At 42.0% G+C, this 22,148-nt stretch overlaps 2 protein-coding genes across 3 annotated transcripts; both read left to right on the forward strand.

Moving 5' to 3' along the window:
* Positions 1 to 245: 245 nt before the first annotated feature.
* LOC144014156 (splicing factor U2AF 35 kDa subunit-like) lies at positions 246 to 18,828 on the forward strand. 2 transcript variants are annotated; one of them, XM_077513735.1, is made up of 8 exons: positions 246 to 363; positions 1,436 to 1,523; positions 1,611 to 1,677; positions 3,097 to 3,146; positions 3,527 to 3,625; positions 3,708 to 3,841; positions 18,256 to 18,348; positions 18,444 to 18,828. In XM_077513735.1, exons 1-8 carry the CDS (start codon positions 320 to 322, stop codon positions 18,550 to 18,552), a joined length of 684 nt encoding a protein of 227 aa, XP_077369861.1. In that variant the 5' UTR covers positions 246 to 319; the 3' UTR covers positions 18,553 to 18,828. The 2 variants fall into 2 exon arrangements, with proteins under 2 accessions (XP_077369861.1, XP_077369862.1); XM_077513736.1 differs by having other exon boundaries at positions 327 to 434.
* On the forward strand, positions 8,749 to 16,664 carry LOC144014155 (uncharacterized). The gene is made up of 2 exons (XM_077513734.1): positions 8,749 to 9,807; positions 9,990 to 16,664. Exon 2 carries the CDS (start codon positions 10,237 to 10,239, stop codon positions 16,141 to 16,143), a length of 5,907 nt encoding a protein of 1,968 aa, XP_077369860.1. The 5' UTR covers positions 8,749 to 9,807; positions 9,990 to 10,236; the 3' UTR covers positions 16,144 to 16,664.
* Positions 18,829 to 22,148: the final 3,320 nt, after the last annotated feature.

Here is a 22,148-nt window from a genome sequence, read left to right on the forward strand (position 1 = left end):
GCATTGTGTTTACAAAACGTGAAATATGTTACTTGGGTAATATTTTTATATATAACTCGACTGACTTTTTCTGTCATGAAGAACGTAAAAGGAACAAGCCACACTTTACTCAACTAATATTCCTGAATGAATGAATAAATGAATGAATGAATGGATGAATAAATAAATGAATAAATAAATAAATAAATAAATAAATAAATAAATAAATAAATAAATAAATAAATACTCATTATGAAACGTTCGTCGAGCGCTACTATTTACGTAATGACGTACTTCCTGTACGTAATGACGTATTCCCTACGCCCCCGACAAGCCGAAAATGGCGGAGTATCTGGCGTCCATTTTCGGCACAGAGAAAGACAAGTAAGTTTTCTTGTCTCTTTGTTTTAATGAAGCGAGAAAGAGGATTGACTCAGCAAGCACCAGTGCACTTTGTAAGCTTGAACCGCTGTTCACTTGATAGCGCTTGCTTGCAGTGAATTGGGGTAGTTTTGCTTATAATTAGCAAGTGGAGCTAACGAGCTGATCTGAGCTAACTCAATGAATGAAACAGGAAATCACGTTCGCAAATCTGCAGCAGCAAGGCGCTAAACTGCCTGGTTTTAAAATTACTTATGAGAGCACATGTTGTTATTTCTGCTTTACGTGCAGCATTGTTTTTAATCGTAAATGAAGTTGTTCCCCAAATTGGCGGCATTTCGTTTGAATTCACCCCAGGCGAGTTGCAGAAGCTTTACATTTTAAACACTCCTCACAACCACCTAATTACAGTCGTTACTTTCATGGTACTTGTATGATGATATAGCCACACATTACATGCTTAAACAAAGTGGTTGGTAGTTATTTTGTGAAAATGCAATCGTTTTGATAATAATGCTAAGATGAAAAATGCAAGAACAAAAGTATTAACATTTATCATTTGCAGCACTGCCTCAGATATTTTATTCAACATGGTTGTATGTTGTCTTGAGTCATTTTATTGTTTATGCAGTTCATGGCGTTGTGAACATAAATTGATGGCTGTGGATCTTTTGCCGTGACCGGCACTCTCCTGGGAGCACTATATTGCCGTGGCCGACGGCTCTTTTTGGTCAACCGTCTTCCACTGGGCGTGATTCCTGCCTGCATCACCCCCTTCTGTGTTTTGTTGTTGTTGTTTTTTTCCCACGAAGTTAAAATTTTGTTTTGCCAACAACTTCAAGTTTTGAGGCTCCAAAGCATTAAGATGACAGTGGTCTCATATCAGAATATCTGAAATGAAATATCAAAAACTCAACTTTATTTATAGAGCACGTAAGGAGGTGTTAAATGACTTTTGCCACAACCTGCTAATAAATGTCTGAAATCTCTACTAGCTGTTGAACATCAAGTGACCGATTTGAAAGCTCATTTGTATGTAGAACGTATGTTAATTTTAATCCTTCACTCCTCCCAGGGTCAACTGTTCCTTCTATTTTAAAATTGGAGCTTGCAGACATGGAGACCGCTGCTCGAGATTGCACAACAAACCCACCTTCAGCCAGGTGAGGATGATGTTTGTAAACAGTTGCAACAAATGTTATCAGCCCGTACTGATTTGATTTCTTTTTAATTGATCATTTTTTCTGCAGACCATTTTGATACAAAACATCTACCGGAACCCTCAGAATAGCGCACAAACGGCCGACGCGTCGCGCTGTAAGTACCCAAGCACACGCACGCACACACACACGCACTTCCTGTGATTTATTATTGTGCCAAAGCCACGCGTGTGGTGTCGCTCGCAGCTGCCTGCTACACAACACACGAGAACATAAACATCAACACGTCGTGTCTTGCGCCTTCGGTTGGAGCAACGCCCAGAACAAATGTGGTGGGGAAAAGTACACCACTCACAGGCTAGCTTGTTAAACAGTAAACTAGGCATGTGATGTTAAGACTTTTGGCTCATGGAACTTCACGTCCCCCACATTAGAAACACTCACCGCTGACACTTTCCTGAGTGTCACGAAGCACAAATAATAATAATTCAAAACAAAACAACAGAGTGTAATTTGCTTTAAAACTGCAGAAACTTATTGATTTGCTCAATAATAATTAAGATTTTTATGTATGTGCAGCACTTTTTTTCCCCCTTGTAGCTTTTTTTTTTAAGTGCTCTAGAAAGGTTGAGTTGGTCAAATGTTTATCTTTGTCAGCAGTCTGATTAGAAGCCTGACCTTGACACAGAAAAAAAAAAATTGGCATCTCTGCTGTTTTTTTCTGCGCTCAGTCACGAGGAGCTTTAGTGTCGCTAAGCTTGTATCAGGACAGGAAACTAAGCTAAGATACAATTCCTGCATATTCTAATAGCACGTTTTCCTTACCCAGCACCACATTTCTCTTCTTTTTTTGGGGGGGGGAGTACATAACTGTACATTTTGTATTTCAGACAATTTCCCACTTGAACATTTACCTTCATAAACTTGAAAACAGTGCCCAATTCTGCTTTTAGTTTGCACTGTCAAGTTCTTCTTCGTCCCGAGGACCCTCTATCACTGACTGCACTTAGGTTGCAAAGTTTCTGTATCACTTAGGGGAGATTCAAGATTCAGAAGCCACGTCTAAAAACTAGTGCCAGTGTGGGGCCAATGTGGGTGTACAAAATATCTTGAGACTTTCATTTTGTTGACATTGAACTAATTTCATATCCAAGGAGGGTCCGATTCCTCGGGTTTAGCGGCGCATGACTGGCCCTTGATTCAACTCTCCTTTGATTAACCATGACTGGAACTTTGACCAAACTTTCATGTTCTACGTAGGAAGGCGTAGCTCTCCTGTTGTCTTCGCGCTCATCTGACATAAAGCATACAATGCCCGATCGACAGAAACGGGTCGCTGACCCCAGATTGGGTTTGTAGTGTGTGCGTCACAAACTTGACCGTGATGATCTACACATATCAAAAACATTGTCCTGCCAGGAAGAAGACAGCCAAGCCAAGTTGTTGGTTTTTCAAACATAAAAAAAAAGCACACAAGGCTGTTATTTCATGTCGCCTGGTAGAATGCCAAACCTTGTCCGGGAAGAGCAATATGTTCCAAGTTGATGTTCATGATGATGTTGTATTGTCACTGCAGGTGCTGTCAGTGATGTGGAAATGCAGGAGCACTATGACGAGTTCTTTGAGGTGAGTGACTTTGTGTCCTTATCCTTCTCCCCCCCCCCCCCATGGATTTTGTGTGATTTTGCAAGGCCCACACAATATTGTATTTTATTGCTATAAAAACATGGAGCTTCTTGTGAGTGAGTGAGTGAGTGAGTAAAAAAAATAATAATCCGTGCGTGCTTTCAAATTGCCGTGGGAGTGACTCCCCGCAGCCAGCAAATTCGCCCAACCCCGTTTGTGAACGTGTCGTCCTCTGTGCTCAGGCACAGACCCCTGATCTTATTGCACGCCGGCGTGCCCTTGACGGTCTGGCATTTCCCAAGAATTGCAACTGCTGGAATTTGGTAAAACCTTGAAAAAGTGGCTTGAAACCGGAACCTAGTCAACTCTTGTTCATGCAGGAGGTCTTCACAGAGATGGAGGAGAAGTACGGAGAAGTGGAAGAGATGAACGTTTGCGACAACCTGGGCGACCATCTTGTCGGCAACGTCTACGTCAAGGTACTTTGTGAAGTACTGCATTGTTCACTTTTCCTTACGGGATGTCAAGAGCCCCTATTTCCTTCTCCAATTTTGTCCGCAGTTCCGCCGAGAAGAGGACGCGGAAAAAGCTGTGATGGACTTGAACAATCGTTGGTTCAACGCCCAGCCCGTCCATGCTGAGCTCTCGCCTGTCACTGACTTCAGGGAAGCTTGCTGCCGCCAGTACGAAATGGGGTGAGTAACCACTATCAGTTCTTGAAACAGACACAACTTCGGTCAAAACGGGTACATTTTGAGTTCAAATTCATCTTGCATTTTAGTTATTAATATCATACTTAAGTTGTAGTCAAGTTACCTGACTAGTTTTAAGTTGGTGTATACACTGTGCCCTGTACATAAGGGATGGCTTCATGAAGATTTGTGAGGCATTGAATAATCTCTTTCCAGTTGGTAAACACAAGCTCTCTTGTGCCATCAAGTGGGCAATACATGTAAATCAGACAGACAACCCTGTGCCTCAAACTGTGACTTGAATTGCTGTACTTAAAAAGGAAGTCAACCCTAATTTTATTTTATTTTTTTGACAATATGTTCTATGTAGCCCCACTAGGCAAAATATGGTATTCTGGTTATTATTGCGTTCGTGGAATATGAGTTAAGCAGCAAAATCCAGCTGTTTTTAATCCATTTTAGGATGTGGCCATTTTGCCACTTGCTGTCGACTGAAGATGACATCACAGTTGTTCAGGGCTTAGGCAATGACCAATCACAGCTCACCTGTTTTTTGAAGCTGATTAATATTCCATTTGTGGCATAAGAGTGATGAAGCAAAATCCAGCCGTTTTTATCCGTCCCAAGAAGTGGCCATTTTACCACTTGCTCTTGACAGAAGATGACATCAATGTTGCTCAGGTCACCGGCAACAACCCATCACAGCTCAGCTTCAGAAAACTGGTGAGCTGTGATTGGTCGTCGTCTGAGCCCTGAGCAACTGTGATGTCATCTTCAGTCGACAATAAGTGGCAAGATGGCCACCCCCTGAGATGGATAAAAATGGCTGGATTTTGCTTCATAACTCCTATTCCACAAAAGTAATGTTAATCAGAATGTCATGTTTAAACTCGTGAGGGTCGTATACAACATTTTATTGTCAAGAAATGTTTAAGATTGACTTACACTTTAAATGCTAGTACAAAAATAACATACTCATGAATGTAGTGTTTCTTTTTTCCGATAGAATGATGGCCAAATTTCTTAAAGTACCTCTGATGCTTTCCAGTTGGCTATGTCTCAACAGCTTTATTTAAAAAATGATGACAAATGTCAGTTGGAAAAAAACAAAACAAATAACAGAGTTGAAAATTCTCACGATTTTAATTCTTAATGACTATATACTAACCTGGCCAGATGCACATTACATATCAATCTGGTACCTCTCCACAGTAATTTGGTCAGGAAAAGGCGGGACATTCTGTACAATAATTCGAGCTGATTGGACGACATGCCATTCTACACGTTTGTTTTAACCAGTCATGGCAACGGGTGAAAATTTCCTGTTCGTTCTTGTCGAAAAGCACAAACATCTCACCAGCTACTAGCTAGAAATGCACGAAGCGCCTAACGCTGTTCAACATTCAACAAGGAAACGGTGAGTAATTCTGCAAGAACAGAATTAATTGTAGCGTCTATTCGTCTGTTAGGTTTGTTTGTTAGCTCCGGCGTTGGCTACCTGGTTTCGTCACGATTGCATATCCTGCCCCCAAACACAATCTGTCATTGGTCCGAAGACCACCAGTGGTTCGGGAATGGCGTTTATCAGCGGGGGTGGTACAAGATGTATTCTCCGGAGTTTGTCAACTCAAATACTGCAAGAATTCATCTTGCAAGAGCAAGGTTAACTATATACTGTAAACGACTTAAAAAATGTTAATTAATTAATCATCTCTGGGCTCGAACTAACAATTTCAAAGCCTCGATCTTATAGTCTTGAACGGTGCTTGAAATGTGTAAATCTTAACACAAATTCTTGCACGGTGCTTAGTAGAGAAGCAGAGTTGGTGTGTGTGTGTGTGCGTTTTTAAAATAAACTTTTTGTCATCCTTGCAATGACTATCCGTTCATTTTAGCCTCCAGTACTAAATTTTAATAGAAACTTTCGGAGCCCGTAAGTGTCAGTTTCCTCCAAACTCGTGTCTTTTCATTGTCCTGCTCGGCAACTGTGGTCTGCTGACTGCCTTTTACGTACTGCCCCTCACATGAGATTAAAATATGCTAGAGCCTTGCAGTTCTTTGTTCCTAAATTGGAAGGCACTTCCACTTGAGAGGAGAGCTACTTTTTCTATGCTGCTGCTGCTATTATTATTATTATTATTATTATTATATTATTACCTGTTAATACAGGCATTAGAGTCACATACATACAATAACCATGTGAAGCATTTTGGTATGACGGCGTATTAGGACCACGCATATATATATATATATATATATATATATTAGTGATGTGCTTCTCGGGTCGAATCCCTGAAGCGTGTGCCGAGTAATGTAGATGAGTGGTTCATGAACGGCGATTCAATGCGTGTGTCGATGACGTACGTGATGACGTTTGAAGCCCCGCGAAGCGGGTGTACCACGTGACTGATTCAGGAAATGATTCGCTAGGTTTGAGTGTAGTTCGAAATAAAAGCGGCAAAGAAACGCTATGGATTCCCCTTCACTTTTTGTGTTTTCGGGTCCCTTACTGCGGTACTTCTTTGCATTTTGCATTCGATTTGACCGACGACGACGAGCTTCTTTTTTTGCGATGGAGTTCAAGGAACCAGCAAGAAAGAGAAGAAAATATCCCCAGAGTTGAAAATCCCCTTCAGTACTGGGAATCACAGAAATATGCGCTTCCAAGTTTATACAAACTTGCTGTCTCATATCTATGCACCCCTGCTTCATCAGTACCATGTGAAAGAGTTTTTTCAAAAGCAGGTGAAATTCTATGCACAAAAAGAAACCGCCTGAGTCCAAAAACTTTGGAAAAAATATTGTTTTTAAATAAAAATGAAGAAGCACTTTATTTTACCTCATTTTTTCACATTTTCACTTGTTGCATAAGCACAAACATAGACAAAGTAACACAGAACAATTCATGTTAAAACACTCTTCAAATATATATTCTTTTGTATTTAGAGGATGATTTACACACCACCATTTTATTGCATGCACCAAGCATGTTATACATTTTTCTGTCCACATGATGGCGTAGTCGAGGAAATGAATCATCTTGAAGCCCCTACGTGTGTGTGAAGCTTTTCAATGCAGGGCTTCACTGCTTTACGGGGCTTCATTTTGCCATCACTAATATATATATATATATATATATATATATATATATATATATATATATATATATATTAGGGGTGTTAAAAAAATCTATTCGGCAATATATCGCAATACTACAGCAAGCAATTCTCGAATCGATTCAATAGGCAGCCGAATCGATTTTTTAACATCCATTTTTGATGAAAAAATATTCAACAAAACGTCTAACTTTCACACCCTAAACATGGAAGAATGTTAGATTAATGGAACATTAAGCCTTAATATTTTATTTCAATGCTTTTCATGAAAAAGGTTACAACCTGTTTGTTAAATACAGTGGCTCACAGTTATAACACTTAAGTTTGATATCAATAAATACATTTTCATACAAATCATACAGTGTACATCTACAAGTTTACTGAATGGTAATTTCTAAATTGAGTAAAAAAAATCGTAACAATCGACTTGTAAATTCATATCGGGATTAATCGGTATGGAATTGAATAGTCACCTGTGAATCGTGATACGGATCGAATCGTCAGGTACTAGGCAATTCACACCCCTATATATATATATATATATATATATATATATATATATATATATATATATATATATATATATATATATATATATATATATATATTAGGGGTGTGAATTGCCTAGTACCTGACGATTCGATTCGTATCACGATTCACAGGTCACGATTCGATTCGATACCGATTAATCCCGATACGAATTTATAAGTCGATTGTTGCGATTTTTTTTCATTCAAATTTAGAAAATACTAATCAGTAAGCTTGTAGAGTGTAAGATTTATATGAAAATGTATTATTTATCTGAAATTTCAGTCTTATAGAGGTTGTAATCTGTTTCATGTTTGAACAGCATTAAAATAAAATATTAAGGCTTAATGTTCCGTTCATATAACATTCTTCCATGCTCAAGGTGTGAATCCTAAAAAAAAAAAAAAAAAAAAAAAAAATCGATTCTGCCGATTATTGAATCGATTCGAGAATCGCGCGATGGAGTATCGCGATATATCGCCGAATCGATTTTTTTTTAACACCCCTTATATATATATATATATATATATATATATATATATATATATATATATATATATATATTATGGGTGTTAAAAAAAATCGATTCGGCAATATATCACGATACTACATCGCGCGATTCTCGAATCGATTCAAAAAAAAAAATCGATTTTTTTTAATTTATTTTTTATTTTTTATTTTTTTTTAAGAGCTCAGAATTGTTCATTCGGTAGTCTTACCGATTCAACGTCTTATCATCATTGCCTTTTTTTTTTTTTTGTGTGTGTGTGTGTGTGTGAATCGATTTTTAAACTTCCATTTTTAATGGAAAAATATTCAACAAAACGTCTGACTTCGGGTTAGGATTCACACCTTGAGCATGGAAGAATGTTATATGAACGGAACATTAAGCCTTAATATTTTATTTTAATGCTGTTCAAACATGAAACAGATTACAACCTTTAGAAGATAAATAAATAATACATTTTCATATAAATCTTACACTCTACAAGCTTACTGATTAGTATTTTCTAAATTTGAATGAAAAAAAATCGCAACAATCGACTTATAAATTCGTATCGGGATTAATCGGTATCGAATCGTGACCTGTGAATCGTGATACGAATCGAATCGTCAGGTACTAGGCAATTCACACCCCTAATATATATATATATATATATATATATATATATATATATATATATATATATATATATATATATATAAATAGAATTTTTTATTATTCCTTTTTTTAGAGAGGCGGGTGGGGGGGGGTGAAGATAACATTCCAAGGTAAAAACTTGCAAATTTGCCACTTTAGAAAGTGAGGATTTTGTGAGGATTTGTTGGTGGCTAATGGGACACTGTTTATGAAATGAGAAGGCAGGATGGAGACTGAATTCTTCTGAATTTAAACTTTACTAGTCATACACCGTGGGCTAGAGCGACAACACTTCCTTTTCCCCTATCAACTGCCGAACACTAACCAATCAGAAGCTAGCATAATTTAGGTCGATGCAAGTGAATGCATTCATGCGACATATCAACTTGGCTACTTGCACACAAAAAATACCAAAATGTATGAATGTGTAATAATTCTGGAAACACAAATGTGCAAGTAAATGTACCATTTGAACAAATTAACTTAAATGTTTGATTCTCAGGGTATGTCCCTTCGCAAAGCAAGGCGTCTTTTTCGTTGGCAGTAACCAATGCTTCAAAATATGAATGCATAACATCATCATGGTTCATCTCTGCTCTCTCCATATTTGAAAACTCGACTGAAAAGTATTGGCGCAAACATTCAAGTAGTATGCTACGTGTATTTCTCGTAAGTTTCTGAGTTTTAGTTTATAAAGTTGCAAATTGACAAGTTTTGTTGTTTTTTTTCTCAGAATATTGCCCCCGCCCTCTAATATAATATATATTTATATGTGGCCCTAATGCATCGTCACACTTTTGAGACCTCTATTTTAGAAGTGCTGTAAAAATAAAATGTACTTCCTTACGTAGACAAACTTCCTTACATTGTTAGTCAACGGGATTTGTGATGCCTTTTAGCGAATGGAAGGAGGGAGAAGAGTTAAAAAAAAGAAATGGTGTAGTAGTTCATCCGTCCATCCATCTTTGTCATGACCTGTTGGACCTGCCGAGTTTGTGTCTCTTTGGCGCCCTCTGCAGGCGTTTTCGCGTGGTTGTTTTTCGGTTGATTTCAGCCGTGTTCCGGTGGGTGATCATATGACGTCTTGGTTGGTAGTGGGCCGTGTGCAGATCACTCACTGGTTTGCGTGCTGGCGACATTTTCACGACTTCCTGTGTTGCTTGTGCCACAGAGGAGCATCGCCTGTGAGTTTATCTTTTTCCTTTGGTGTTGGTTTCATTTATAAAGGGCATTTGATATTTTGTTTGCGTAGCCGGCACCAGTTATGTTGCAGTTTGTCCACAGCTTTGTATCGTCATTATTATTATTGTTTATGCATGTATATTTGAGTGGCATAACACTGTATTGTATGTTTATATCGTTTCAGTTTTACAGAATACAAAGTAGAAATGTTGAAGACAACAGTAAAACGAAAACTTACTCCAGCCTCTTCATTTTTTCCACTTTGACTGTTCGCTATCTGTCAATTTGTGTTGGGCACACACATTGAGGACAGAATAGTAAAAAGGCGGCTTCACAACGACACTACAGCATCAAGGAAAGGGAAATACTGTTTAAGATCAAAGCTATAAAGAAAATTGTTCACATTCATTGTTGGAGGAACTCAATCAACAATGTCACATGCAAGTGAAGCTGGACAGGAACAATTACCCATCGGAGATGATTTTTCAACAGGAAAGCTCACTTCTCCCAAAGCAAAATCCCAGTATTCTTTCTCCACCTCCTCAACTTCCTCCTCAGCAAGCAGGGCAGCAGCCAGAGCCCGGGCTAAAGTTGAAGCGGCACGTGCAAGTGCTCCCTTCATCCAGCGAGAAGCAGAATTAAAATTAGCAGAGGCTCGTCTAGCTGCACAACTGACAACTTTACAACATGAGAAAGAAATAGCTGCAGCTTTGGCAGAAGCTGAAGTCTTCGAAGCAGCAGCAGAAGCGGAAGCTCGAGAGGACAACAGGACTCGCTGCGACTCTGTTCATGCCACCATGCAGCGTACCCGCGCCTATGTTGAACAACATTCCAAATTACACCTCAGTGATGAGGAGCCTCCAAAACTTGACCCATATTCACCATCCTTGTTGTTACCCAACAAACAAAATGTACAAGCAGACGAAAAAGAGCAAAACCCTATAATTGAAAGCAGCACCTCTCCCACATTGGCAAAGATTAGTGTTCCTACGGCAAGGCAGCCAGAGAGGGCTACGCCAGTGGTTCGCCATTGCTACATGGCAGACGACAACGGAGCACAGCAACCCAGAAGGCCAGTGCCAGCAGATCACCGACAACCCACTGCTAGCTCTCCCTTCACGCGGCCAAACAACAGCAGAGCTCCATTACAGCCACATATTGACGACAGGACCGATATGAGTGATATCACAAGATACCTAGTGCGTCGTGAACTTGTGAACTCAGGCCTCATCAAGTTCAATGATCGCCCAGAGAACTACTGGGCTTGGAAGTCCTCATTCCAGAATGCCACAGGAGGGCTTAACTTGAGTGCCAGCGAAGAACTTGACCTTCTAACAAAATGGCTAGGAAATCAATCTTCAGAGCACATCATGAGAATTCGTTCTGTGCATGTCGTTAACCCTGCTGTAGGCTTGGAGATGGCATGGAACCGCTTGGAGGAGTGTTATGGCTCCCCTGAAGTCATCGAGAGGGCTCTTTTTGAGAGGTTAGAGAACTTTCCCAAGATCAATTTCAAGGACGCTTTAAAGCTCAGGGAGCTTGGAGACCTACTAAGGGAGTTAGAGTCAGCAAAATCTGAAGGCTACTTACCTGGTCTCTCATACCTGGACACTTCCAGAGGAGTTAAACACATTGTTGAAAAACTCCCATACAATCTGCAAGAGAGGTGGTTAGCTCAGGGTTCTCAATACAAAGAACAGTATAATGTATCCTTTCCTCCATTCGCTTTCTTCACAGATTTCATATGCAATGAAGCAAAGAGAAGAAACGACCCCAGTTTTACTCTTCCAACCAGCACTGCAGCTCCATCCAGCAGTTCCCATAAGTCCACCACGGTTCAAAATAGGCCTGATCAAGCGAAAGGAAAAGCAGGAAACTTTGAAAAATATGTATCTGTTCACAAGACTGAAGTTGCATCACAACACTCAGCTTCACAGTCATACAGCACAAACAGCAAGCCAAATGACATTGATAAGCAGTGTCCTATTCATAGAAAACCCCATCCGCTGAAAAGGTGTCGAGGTTTTCGAAGCAAGCCGCTGGAAGAACGTAAGGCTTTTCTAAAGGAGAACGGCATCTGCTTTAGGTGTTGTTCCTCTACAACTCACCTAGCAAAGAAATGTGAAGCGGTCTTGAAGTGCACCGAGTGTCAGAGCGACAGCCACATTGCTGCACTACACCCAGGACCTGCTCGTTGGGAGAGCAGCAACCCCTCGTTTGAGCACGGCGGGGAGAACAATGGAGAAGCAAGTCAGTCAGATGTCACATCCAGATGCACAGAAGTGTGCGACAGTGGGAAGGAACCTAGGTCTTGTTCCAAAATCTGCCTGGTGAGAGTTTACTCCAAGGCACACCAAGACAAAGCTATTAAGGTCTATGTTATTTTAGACGATCAAAGTAACAAGTCATTAGTGCGATCAGAATTCTTCAACCTCTTCCAAATTGAAGGAATGGACTCACCATACACATTGCGCACATGCGCAGGTACTACTGAAACCTCAGGAAGACGAGCTACAGGATTCATGGTGGAGTCCTTGGATGGTATGACAAAAGTGGCGCTTCCCACACTCATCGAGTGTAATCACATGCCCGATGATCGGTCAGAGATCCCAACACCTGCAGCTGCACAGCATCATGCTCATCTGAGGTCCATAGCCCACAAGATCCCATGCCTAGATCCAGATGCTCAAATATTACTCCTTTTGGGACGCGACATCCTTCAGGTGCACAAGGTCAGAGAGCATCGCAACGGTCCTCCTAACGCCCCCTATGCTCAGAGGCTCGACCTTGGCTGGGTTGTCATCGGCAATGTCTGTTTGGGATCAGCACACAAGCCAGAGTCTGTCACCTCTTTCCGAACCAACGTGCTTGAAAATGGGCGCCCGTCTCTCCTGTCCCCATGTCCTAAGCACCTTAAAGTGAAAGAAATGTTTTGCAACACATTTGATGACGGCGGTCTTGGCAACTCAATCTTTGAAAAGACCAAAGATGACGATAAAGTGGGCCTCTCCATTGAAGATAGGTTGTTCCTCGAGCTGATGAATAAAGAGATGTTCATGGACAACACCAACAGTTGGGTAGCACCACTTCCATTCCGGTTTCCACGCCCACGACTCCCAGACAACCGAGAGCAGGCTCTGAGTCGCCTTGCTTCCCTTCAACGCACCCGAGCAAAAAAACCTGAAATGAAGAGTCATTTCCTGGACTTTATGCAAAAAATCTTTGATCGTGATCAGGCAGAACTGGCTCCCACTTTGTCAGAGGTAGACGAACGATGGTATCTACCCATCTTTGGTGTATACCACCCACGTAAGCCAACTCAAATCAGGGTCGTCTTTGACTCCAGTGCGCAACACCATGGCATCTCGTTGAACGATGTGCTTCTAACCGGTCCAGATTTGAACAATACTCTGCTCGGAGTCTTGCTGCGTTTCCGAAGAGAGCAAGTGTCTGTGATAGCGGACATAGAGCAGATGTTTCACAGTTTCATCGTAAGGGAAGACCATCGAGACTTCCTTCGGTTCTTCTGGTTCAAAGACAACAATCCCTGCAACGAAATCGTCGAGTACAGAATGAAAGTCCACGTATTCGGCAACAGTCCGTCACCAGCAGTAGCCATCTACGGTCTTCGTCATGCAGCACAACAGGGAGCAAGTGAATACGGCATGGACGCTAAACACTTTGTTGACCGAGACTTTTATGTCGACGACGGCCTTAAGTCCCTTCCAACAGCTGCAGAGGCCATCAGCCTGCTTAAGAGGACACAAGAGATGCTAGCTATCTCCAACCTGCGGCTCCATAAGATAGCATCAAACAACCCTGAAGTCTTGGAAGCCTTTCCTCAAGGTGACCATGCAAAAAGTCTCCAGAATTTAGACTTTGATGACAGTTCAGACCACATCCAACGCAGCCTCGGGCTTAGCTGGGACCTCAAACTTGACCTCTTTACATTCAGAGTGGAAACTGCAGAGAAACCATTCACACGGAGAGGCATTCTAGCTACTGTAAACAGTCTTTTCGACCCTCTTGGACTTGCTGCGCCAGTCATCATTCAAGGGAAATTCCTACTGCGAGAACTTACCAGTGGCGACGTGCTCGACTGGGACAGTCCTCTTCCTGACGAGAAGAAATCTGAATGGAAAGTATGGGAAAGCTCCTTACAAAGTCTGAGTAACGTAAAGATTCCAAGAGCTTACACTCCTAGTACTCTTACCACCGCCTACAGGAAGGAACTCCACATCTTCTCAGATGCTTCAATTAAAGCCATAGCAGCTGTAGCCTACCTAAAGGTGTTCAGCAGCACTGAAAAATGTCACACTGGCTTTGTCCTAGGAAAAGCTAAACTAGCTCCTGCATCCGCCCACACAGTCCCGAGATTGGAGCTGGGAGCAGCTGTATTGGCAGTGGAAATGGCGGAGTTGGTGGAGAGAGAATTGGATGTCAGTATAGATACTATGCAGTTTTATACCGACAGCAAAGTTGTTTTGGGATACATATACAACCAGACCAGACGGTTTTATGTCTATGTCGCCAACAGAGTACAGCGAATCAGAAAATCCACCAAACCTGAGCAGTGGCACTACATCTGCACCACCAAGAATCCAGCAGATGTTGCCACACGATCTGTACCTGCAGCTGAGCTTGCTGACACGACCTGGCTCACCGGGCCTCATTTCCTGTCCCTTCCTGAAGACGTGTCTACTTCAGAAGAGGAGCCTTACCACCTTGTTACTCCAGATCTGGATACAGAGGTGCGTTCTCATGCTACTACACTGTCTGTTCTTCCAGCTACTCTGGGCTCTCATCGATTCGAGCGGTTCTCATCCTGGAAGTCACTGGTGCGAGCCATTACATTCTTGACACACATAACTCAGTCGAGACGCGGTGCCTCTAAAACCCAACTTCAAGATTGTAGCGGTTGGCATCATTGCAAGAAGCTTCATACAGCAGAAGAGTTGTTCAAAGCAGAAATGCTTATCATCAAGTGTGTGCAAGAAGAAAACTACAGAAAGGAATTCTCTTGCTTGGCTGCCAGAAAGAACATTTCAAAAGACAGTTCACTGAGGAAACTGAATCCTTATGTCGATGATGATGGTCTTCTAAGAATTGGTGGCAGGCTCAACCAGTCTGCACTTGACACAAGAGAAAAGCTGCCTCTTGTCATCCCAGGCCGCAGCCACGTTGCGATGCTACTCATCAGGCATTACCACGAAAAGGTCAGACACCAAGGCCGCATCTTTACAGAAGGCTCTATCCGTACAGCAGGATTCTGGATTGTTGGGGCCAGAAGATGTATAAACTGGGCCTTGCGCAAGTGCATCACATGTAACAAGCTTCGTGGAAGAACTGTCAAGCAAAAGATGGCAGATCTGCCTCCTGATCGCCTGAGCTCCGAGCCACCCTTCACCTACGTCGGACTCGACGTGTTCGGTCCTTGGAGTGTCGTCACAAGACGGACCCGTGGCGGTCAGGCTAACAGCAAAAGATGGGCTGTGCTTTTCACATGCATGAGCACACGCGCCGTGCACATAGAGTTGATCGAGGCAATGGATACATCAAGTTTCATTAACGCCTTGCGCCGTTTCTTCGCTCTGCGTGGACCTGCGAAACAAATACGTTCCGACTGCGGAACCAACTTTACAGGCGCCTGCAAGGAACTGCAAATGCTCGTAACAAATCCCGAAGAGCCCAATGTCAGGAAGTACTTGGCTGATGAAGGCTGCACTTGGGTTTTCAACCCTCCCCATTCCTCCCACATGGGGGGAGTTTGGGAACGGATGATTGGCATCTCTCGACGAATACTGGATTCCATGCTTATGCAAACTGGCCTTTCACGCCTCTCGCATGAGGTGCTGTTAACCTTGATGGCAGAGATTGTGGCGATCATTAATGCCAGACCGCTTGTGCCAATCTCTTCGGACCCGGACTCACCTTTTCTTCTGACACCTGCTTCACTCCTGACACAGAAGGTGTGTACTTATCCTCCTCCTCCAAGAACCTTCGACAGCAAAGACCTCCATCGCCAGCAATGGAGACAGGTACAACACCTGGCCAACATCTTTTGGAATAGATGGAGACGCGAATACCTGCCAACACTTCAAAGCCGTGGCAAGTGGCAGGACATTCATCCTAATTTGAATGAAGGCGACTTGGTCCTGCTGAAAGACAGCCAGGTGAAGCGAAATGAGTGGCCGATGGCTCTCGTCATAAAAACGTTCCCTGATCGGGATGGGAAAATCCGGAAGGTCGAACTCAAAGTTACGAGATCTGGGTCAGCAAAGACTTTCTTGAGGCCAGTCTCCGAGACGATTCTTCTGAAGAGTGCGGAAGACATGTGACACAGTTAGCTATTTCATTTTGTGTTTGTGTTTACAGATAGTGGTATTTTATCATACCAGGCAGGGAGTGTCATGACCTGTTGGACCTGCCGAGTTTGTGTCTCTTTGGCGCCCTCTGCAGGCGTTTTCGCGTGGTTGTTTTTCGGTTGATTTCAGCCGTGTTCCGGTGGGTGATCATATGACGTCTTGGTTGGTAGTGGGCCGTGTGCAGATCACTCACTGGTTTGCGTGCTGGCGACATTTTCACGACTTCCTGTGTTGCTTGTGCCACAGAGGAGCATCGCCTGTGAGTTTATCTTTTTCCTTTGGTGTTGGTTTCATTTATAAAGGGCATTTGATATTTTGTTTGCGTAGCCGGCACCAGTTATGTTGCAGTTTGTCCACAGCTTTGTATCGTCATTATTATTATTGTTTATGCATGTATATTTGAGTGGCATAACACTGTATTGTATGTTTATATCGTTTCAGTTTTACAGAATACAAAGTAGAAATGTTGAAGACAACAGTAAAACGAAAACTTACTCCAGCCTCTTCATTTTTTCCACTTTGACTGTTCGCTATCTGTCAATTTGTGTTGGGCACACACATTGAGGACAGAATAATCTTCTTCCGCTTATCCGAGGTCGGGTCGCGGGGGCAGCAGCTTTAGGAGGGAAACCCAGACCTCCCTCTCCCCAGCCACTTCAACCAGCTCCTCCGGCGGGGTCCCAAGGCGTTCCCAGGCCAGCCGAGATACATAGTCTCTCCAGCGTGTCCTGGGTCGTCCCGGGGCCTCCCGCCGGGGGGACATGCCCGGAACACCTCCCCAGGGAGGCGTCCAGGAGGCATCCGAACCAGATGCCCGAGCCACCTCAGCTGGCTCCTCTCAACGCGGAGGAGCAGCGGCTCGTCTCTGAGCCCCTCCCGGATGACCGAGCTTCTCACCCTATCTCTAAGGGAGAGCCCGGACACCCTGCGGAGGAAACTCATTTCGGCCGCTTGTATCCGGCATCTCATTCTTTCGGTCACAACCCACAGCTCGTGACCATAGGTGAGGGTTGAAACGTAAATCGACCGGTAAATCGAGAGCCTCGCCTTTTGGCTCAGCTCTTTCTTCACCACGACGGACCGATACAGAGTCCGCATCACTGCAGACGCTGCACCGATCCGCCTGTCGATCTCCCGCTCCATACTTGCCCTCACTCGTGAACAAGACCCCAAGATACTTAAACTCCTCCACTTGGGGCAGGATCTAATCCCCGACCCGGAGAGGACACGCCACCCTTTTCCGACTAAGGACCATGGTCTCGGATTTGGGGGTGCTGATCCTCATCCCAACCGCTTCACACTCGGCTGCAAACCGCTCCAGTGAGAGTTGGAGATCACGGCTTGATGAAGCCAACAGCACTACATCGTCTGCAAAGAGCAGAGATGCAATGCTGAGGCCACCAAACCAGACCCACTCAATGCCTCGGCTGCGCCTAGAAATTCTGTCCATAAAAGTTAGGAACCGAATCGGTGACAAAGGGCAACCTTGGCGGAGTCCAACCCTCACTGGAAACGAATTCGACTTACCGGCAATGCAGACCAAACTCTGGCAACGGTCGTACAGGGACCGAACAGCCCGTATCAGGGGGTTCGGTGCGCCCTACTCCCGAAGCAGTGTAGTAGTTACACCTCAAAATTTATTTTCACAATTAAGTGTGTTGATTTGACTGCTGCTCTTTCCTGTTTTATCATCCTTAGCAGGGTGCTTCATTTCAACAGATTGGCGTTTATCAGCAATTCGAAACCTTTTAATAGATGTCTCAATTACTCTGCAATTTTCACTATGTAGCAAGGTTATGCTGTCATTGTCAAATTTAACACGCACTCTGTCACCCCTCGCGACCGCTCACAAATTACTTTGGGTAATGGGAAGCCTGCATAGGAAATGCGATTCACCAAATGGATCCAGGCTACGATGATGATCTTCTGTAACATCACTACACCTGAACGTCTTGAGTCGTGCTTTAGAAATATTTCTGCGATTACGGTACTCGACACACTCCGAAACGTCCGCAAAGTGTGACCCGTCGTCACTATTACAGTACGACGTGCTTGATCAGACATAACGCACCAACTGTCTTCCAGAGAATGCACCCGAGGCGGCTTCTGCAACTTCATGCACCTGAAACCTATATCAAGGGAACTTCGGCGAGAGCTGTACGGACGGCGTAGAAAAAGGTTTGGGCACCCCATTCGCGCCGCTATGCAGATCAGTTGGTTCAATTAGTTTTTGCCCTTTGTCATTAAACGATTTGCTTTTTCTCTGTCAACAGCCAACGTTCCAGCTCGCGCTCTCGAGACAGACGCTCTCGTTCTAAGGACCGGCGACGGGACCGTGAGAGGCGGAGGTCGAGAGACAGAGAACGCTCCGGAAGGTTCTGAAGGCGGACGACGTTAACGCTCTACCAAAACCCGTCTCTAAATCCCTCACAGTACAAACACAATTATTTAGACTTTTGGTGAATTATCATGTTTTTCTTTTATCCTTTTTTTATGAACACCTGGCCGCTTTGTCAATAAAACGTATTTGTTACTCTGCATTGTTTACTTCCGAAAACATCACTTCATCCCTTTGAAAAGGCACAAGACTGAAGTGATGTGTGCAACGTGTGCTACATTCCAACATGTGGGAAATAATTAAAACCAAATGGCATTTTGGATCTTGTGTGTTTGTGTGTGTAGAAGGGAGGCATCTCATCTTTCAGTGAGTAGTGAAGAAATGGTGCTTGGATTTCTGAAGTTTCACTCAAAATCATGATTGACCCAGTCAGTAGTGTTGAATGTACATTTTACCTTTTTGTAAAAGAGGTCATATTTGATAGAAGTGTAACCAACATGAATCCTTATTTTTCAACTTTTTTTGTGCTGCTATCTTGCAAGTCATCTTATTCATGCAGCACTTTACACAGAAAAGACTACAAAAAACAAGCATATAGATGGTCAGTTAACATGAAATCTGCTCGCAAATTTACATATTGGGCTTTGGGATGAAAGATCAGGAAGAGACTAATGGGTTTTACAGAGCACTTTAAAAACAACCACCATCGCATGGCAGCAGATAAAATGAAAACAGCAGAAGCTCCAGAATAGAATCCTGTGGAACACCATACGTTCCGGTATACATGTGAATTCATATTGTACGTATTCGTCCTACCATTTTTTTTTTTTTGCTCTAGTCAACAGCCATAAGTCGACTACTCAGCGCACCAGCTTCTTTGCTTGCTTAGGCCAAACAATGTAGTGTCACCTTCTTAAAATAATTGCCTGTCATTTTTATTTTTGCATAAAAAATATATATTTTTTGCCTAAATCATCTCATGATGCAAATGGTTTGTATTTCCTGAAAAAAATGAAAAAGTGACTTTTAGGCAATTACAAGGTGTGGATATGTCAAGCTGTTTCAATGCTTTTTGCACAACTTGCTATAAGCTATAGTATTTGAACTGTTCTCTTCATCAGGAATTTTGACATGATATCAAGTTGACCTTCTCATAGGGATGTGGGCAATGTGCTTAGGTGTGTTATCAGCAGGCTCGGAAAGATACAGAAAGGCGTAGATGTGCATGTCTTTGGCACTGTAAATGGATCAAACACCAGTTAGGAATTTTCCGTTCATCTTTGTAAGAGAACAGCAAATTGCGCAAAAAGCACTCCACAAACTGGACAGGAGGACATCCATCCATAACCTGGACATACACACGGGTTAGTGACCAGTGTTGCCGGTAACGCGTTAACGCGTTACTCAAAAAAGTTGCTTTCTAAAGTAACTAATAGTCTAACGCGTTACTTTATTCTACAAAGTAGTCTGATTAAAGTTACTGTCCAAAGAATCAATGCGTTACTCCACATTTTCATGAAGAAGGCAAACTATCTCACTGTTGTAACAGTCACAAACAACTACTGCTAACTACGAAGATGAGGCAGAAGTCATTGATCACCACACTGAATTCAGCCATGGTCTGGTCATGAATGGTTTGCACATTCAAAACAAAAGTGATGATACTTTTACTACTAGTTTTATTAACCAACAGGCACACAACACAACAAAAAAAGTGTGCATTATGGACCATAAAAGTGGTAAAAAAAATAATTTATTTCCATCCTCAACTGGTCCGTGAAGCATTATGGGATGAGGTCGTCTCCGCCCTCTCGCCAGGGGGAGTGACGTCAGACAAGTTACGTTTTCAGTAGGGGTGGAACAAAAAAACGATTCGACCGAACCATCGTTCGTCAAGGGGAGCTAAACGACCGTATCGGTTGCGAGTGAGGCTTTATGGTTTTCATAACAATAGCAAGAGTTCTGCGCCGTGCTCTACTTGTTTTGTTTACATTTCAGTAGCATCACCATTCAAGCGACTTCCGTGTTTCCGTGCTCGCGACACGGCGCGCGCGCGCGCAACGAGTGACAACATACAAATGGAGACAGTTAGCAGAAGCCGGTGCCGTACATCTCGGTATTTCCCATGGCTATCGAGTCCTCTCGGTGCACTTGTATGTCCCGGGCCGGCGTTGGTACTGCGCGCGAGCCAAAAAGAATAACTCCCGTGACGATCCAATGCATGGATTCAAACGACACAGGTATGTCCCACAGCCAACACACCAGCTAAGCTAAAAGCACACTGCAAGTATCTCATTTCTCAGTTTGTGGCTCCCTGTCAATGTCTACAACTAGCATGAGCAGCAGATAGGAGAACTGAGACGTGCCCGCGATTACGACAGCCCAAAAAACAAAATATAAACAGTAGTGATTCTGTGGTCATCATCGTGTCTCAGATTAAAAAAACAAAAAAAGATGTCATACATTAACCAAAAATGAAAGTGATGACAAAAGAAAAAACAATTGTTAAATACAAAAATTGTTGATTAAAAAGGGAAATGAACTTTTGGAAATATTTTTGCATATATTAAGTGGTTAAAATGTGTTTGATAGATTTATTGTTCCATAAGGTGGCTTCATATTTCTTTTGGCTGGACGGTAGGTTTATTTCATGTCTTAAATTTATGTTTCTGAAATACTTCACAATGTGCAAATATTCTGTTTAATTGTGTTGGTGTCTGTCTAAAGGTTAAATATTTATATTTAACGTTAAATTATCAACCTTTTGTTTTCCTGATCCTTATTTTGAAGAGAAAAAACGAACAAACCAAAAAACAATTATAACTGTCAATAACTACTAATAAATATTTAAACTGATACATGTGTACACACTGGAATAGCGGAACAAACAAACAATAGAGGAATTTAGGGGATTTTCATTTTCAACCTGGATAGATTTTTATTTTTTGTTTTATAAAAAGTATTTACGTTACAAGAAGTCAAGAGAGACTGCCTATTTTGTTTTTCATTAAAAAAAAACCTTTATTTTCATGTTAAAAATGCACTTTCAATAAAGTATTTGGAACTCCGTTTCTACTGCATTATTTTTATGTTGAGATGGTGTTATCGGCAGCTGCTGAAAGTAACTAAAAAAGTAACTTTTAATCTAACTTAGTTACTTTTAAAATCAAGTAATCAGTAACGCAATTTAGTTACTTTTAAAACCAAGTAATCAGTAAAGTAACTAAGTTACTTTTTCAAGGTAACTGTGGCAACACTGTTAGTGACATACATTCAGAAAGTATCCGGAAGGTCGAATTATATTCACCTGTGTTTGTATATCACTGAAAGAAAATCTGGCGGGAATGCTTGCCTAAATAATTTGTTTACAAAGAAGCTGCATACTCACTGTTCGGCACTTTTTTTCCCTTTTTTTTTTTCTTTTTTAATATCTACAGACAGGCAGTTCTTAACGCTGAAACGGAAGTGAATTCCATATATATATATATATATATATATATATATATATATATATATATATATATATATATATATATATATATATATATATATATATATATATATATAACTTTTTTTTTTTTTTTTTATTGAGCAATTATCCACAAACAAGGCACATTTGTTTCATCAAAAAATTATTAGT

Source organism: Festucalex cinctus, chromosome 2 (assembly GCF_051991245.1).
Source record: "Festucalex cinctus isolate MCC-2025b chromosome 2, RoL_Fcin_1.0, whole genome shotgun sequence".
Lineage (NCBI taxonomy): Eukaryota > Metazoa > Chordata > Actinopteri > Syngnathiformes > Syngnathidae > Festucalex > Festucalex cinctus.

Bases quoted from the DNA above. Each gene is read 5' to 3' on its own strand.
- LOC144014156 (XM_077513735.1), top strand. From the start codon at position 320: ATGGCGGAGTATCTGGCGTCCATTTTCGGCACAGAGAAAGACAA. The intron at 3,626-3,707 runs GTACTTTGTGAA...TTTTGTCCGCAG, and splicing joins TCGGCAACGTCTACGTCAAG to TTCCGCCGAGAAGAGGACGC. The intron at 3,842-18,255 runs GTGAGTAACCAC...ACTGTCTTCCAG, and splicing joins TGCCGCCAGTACGAAATGGG to AGAATGCACCCGAGGCGGCT.
- LOC144014155 (XM_077513734.1), top strand. From the start codon at position 10,237: ATGTCACATGCAAGTGAAGCTGGACAGGAACAATTACCCATCGGAGAT.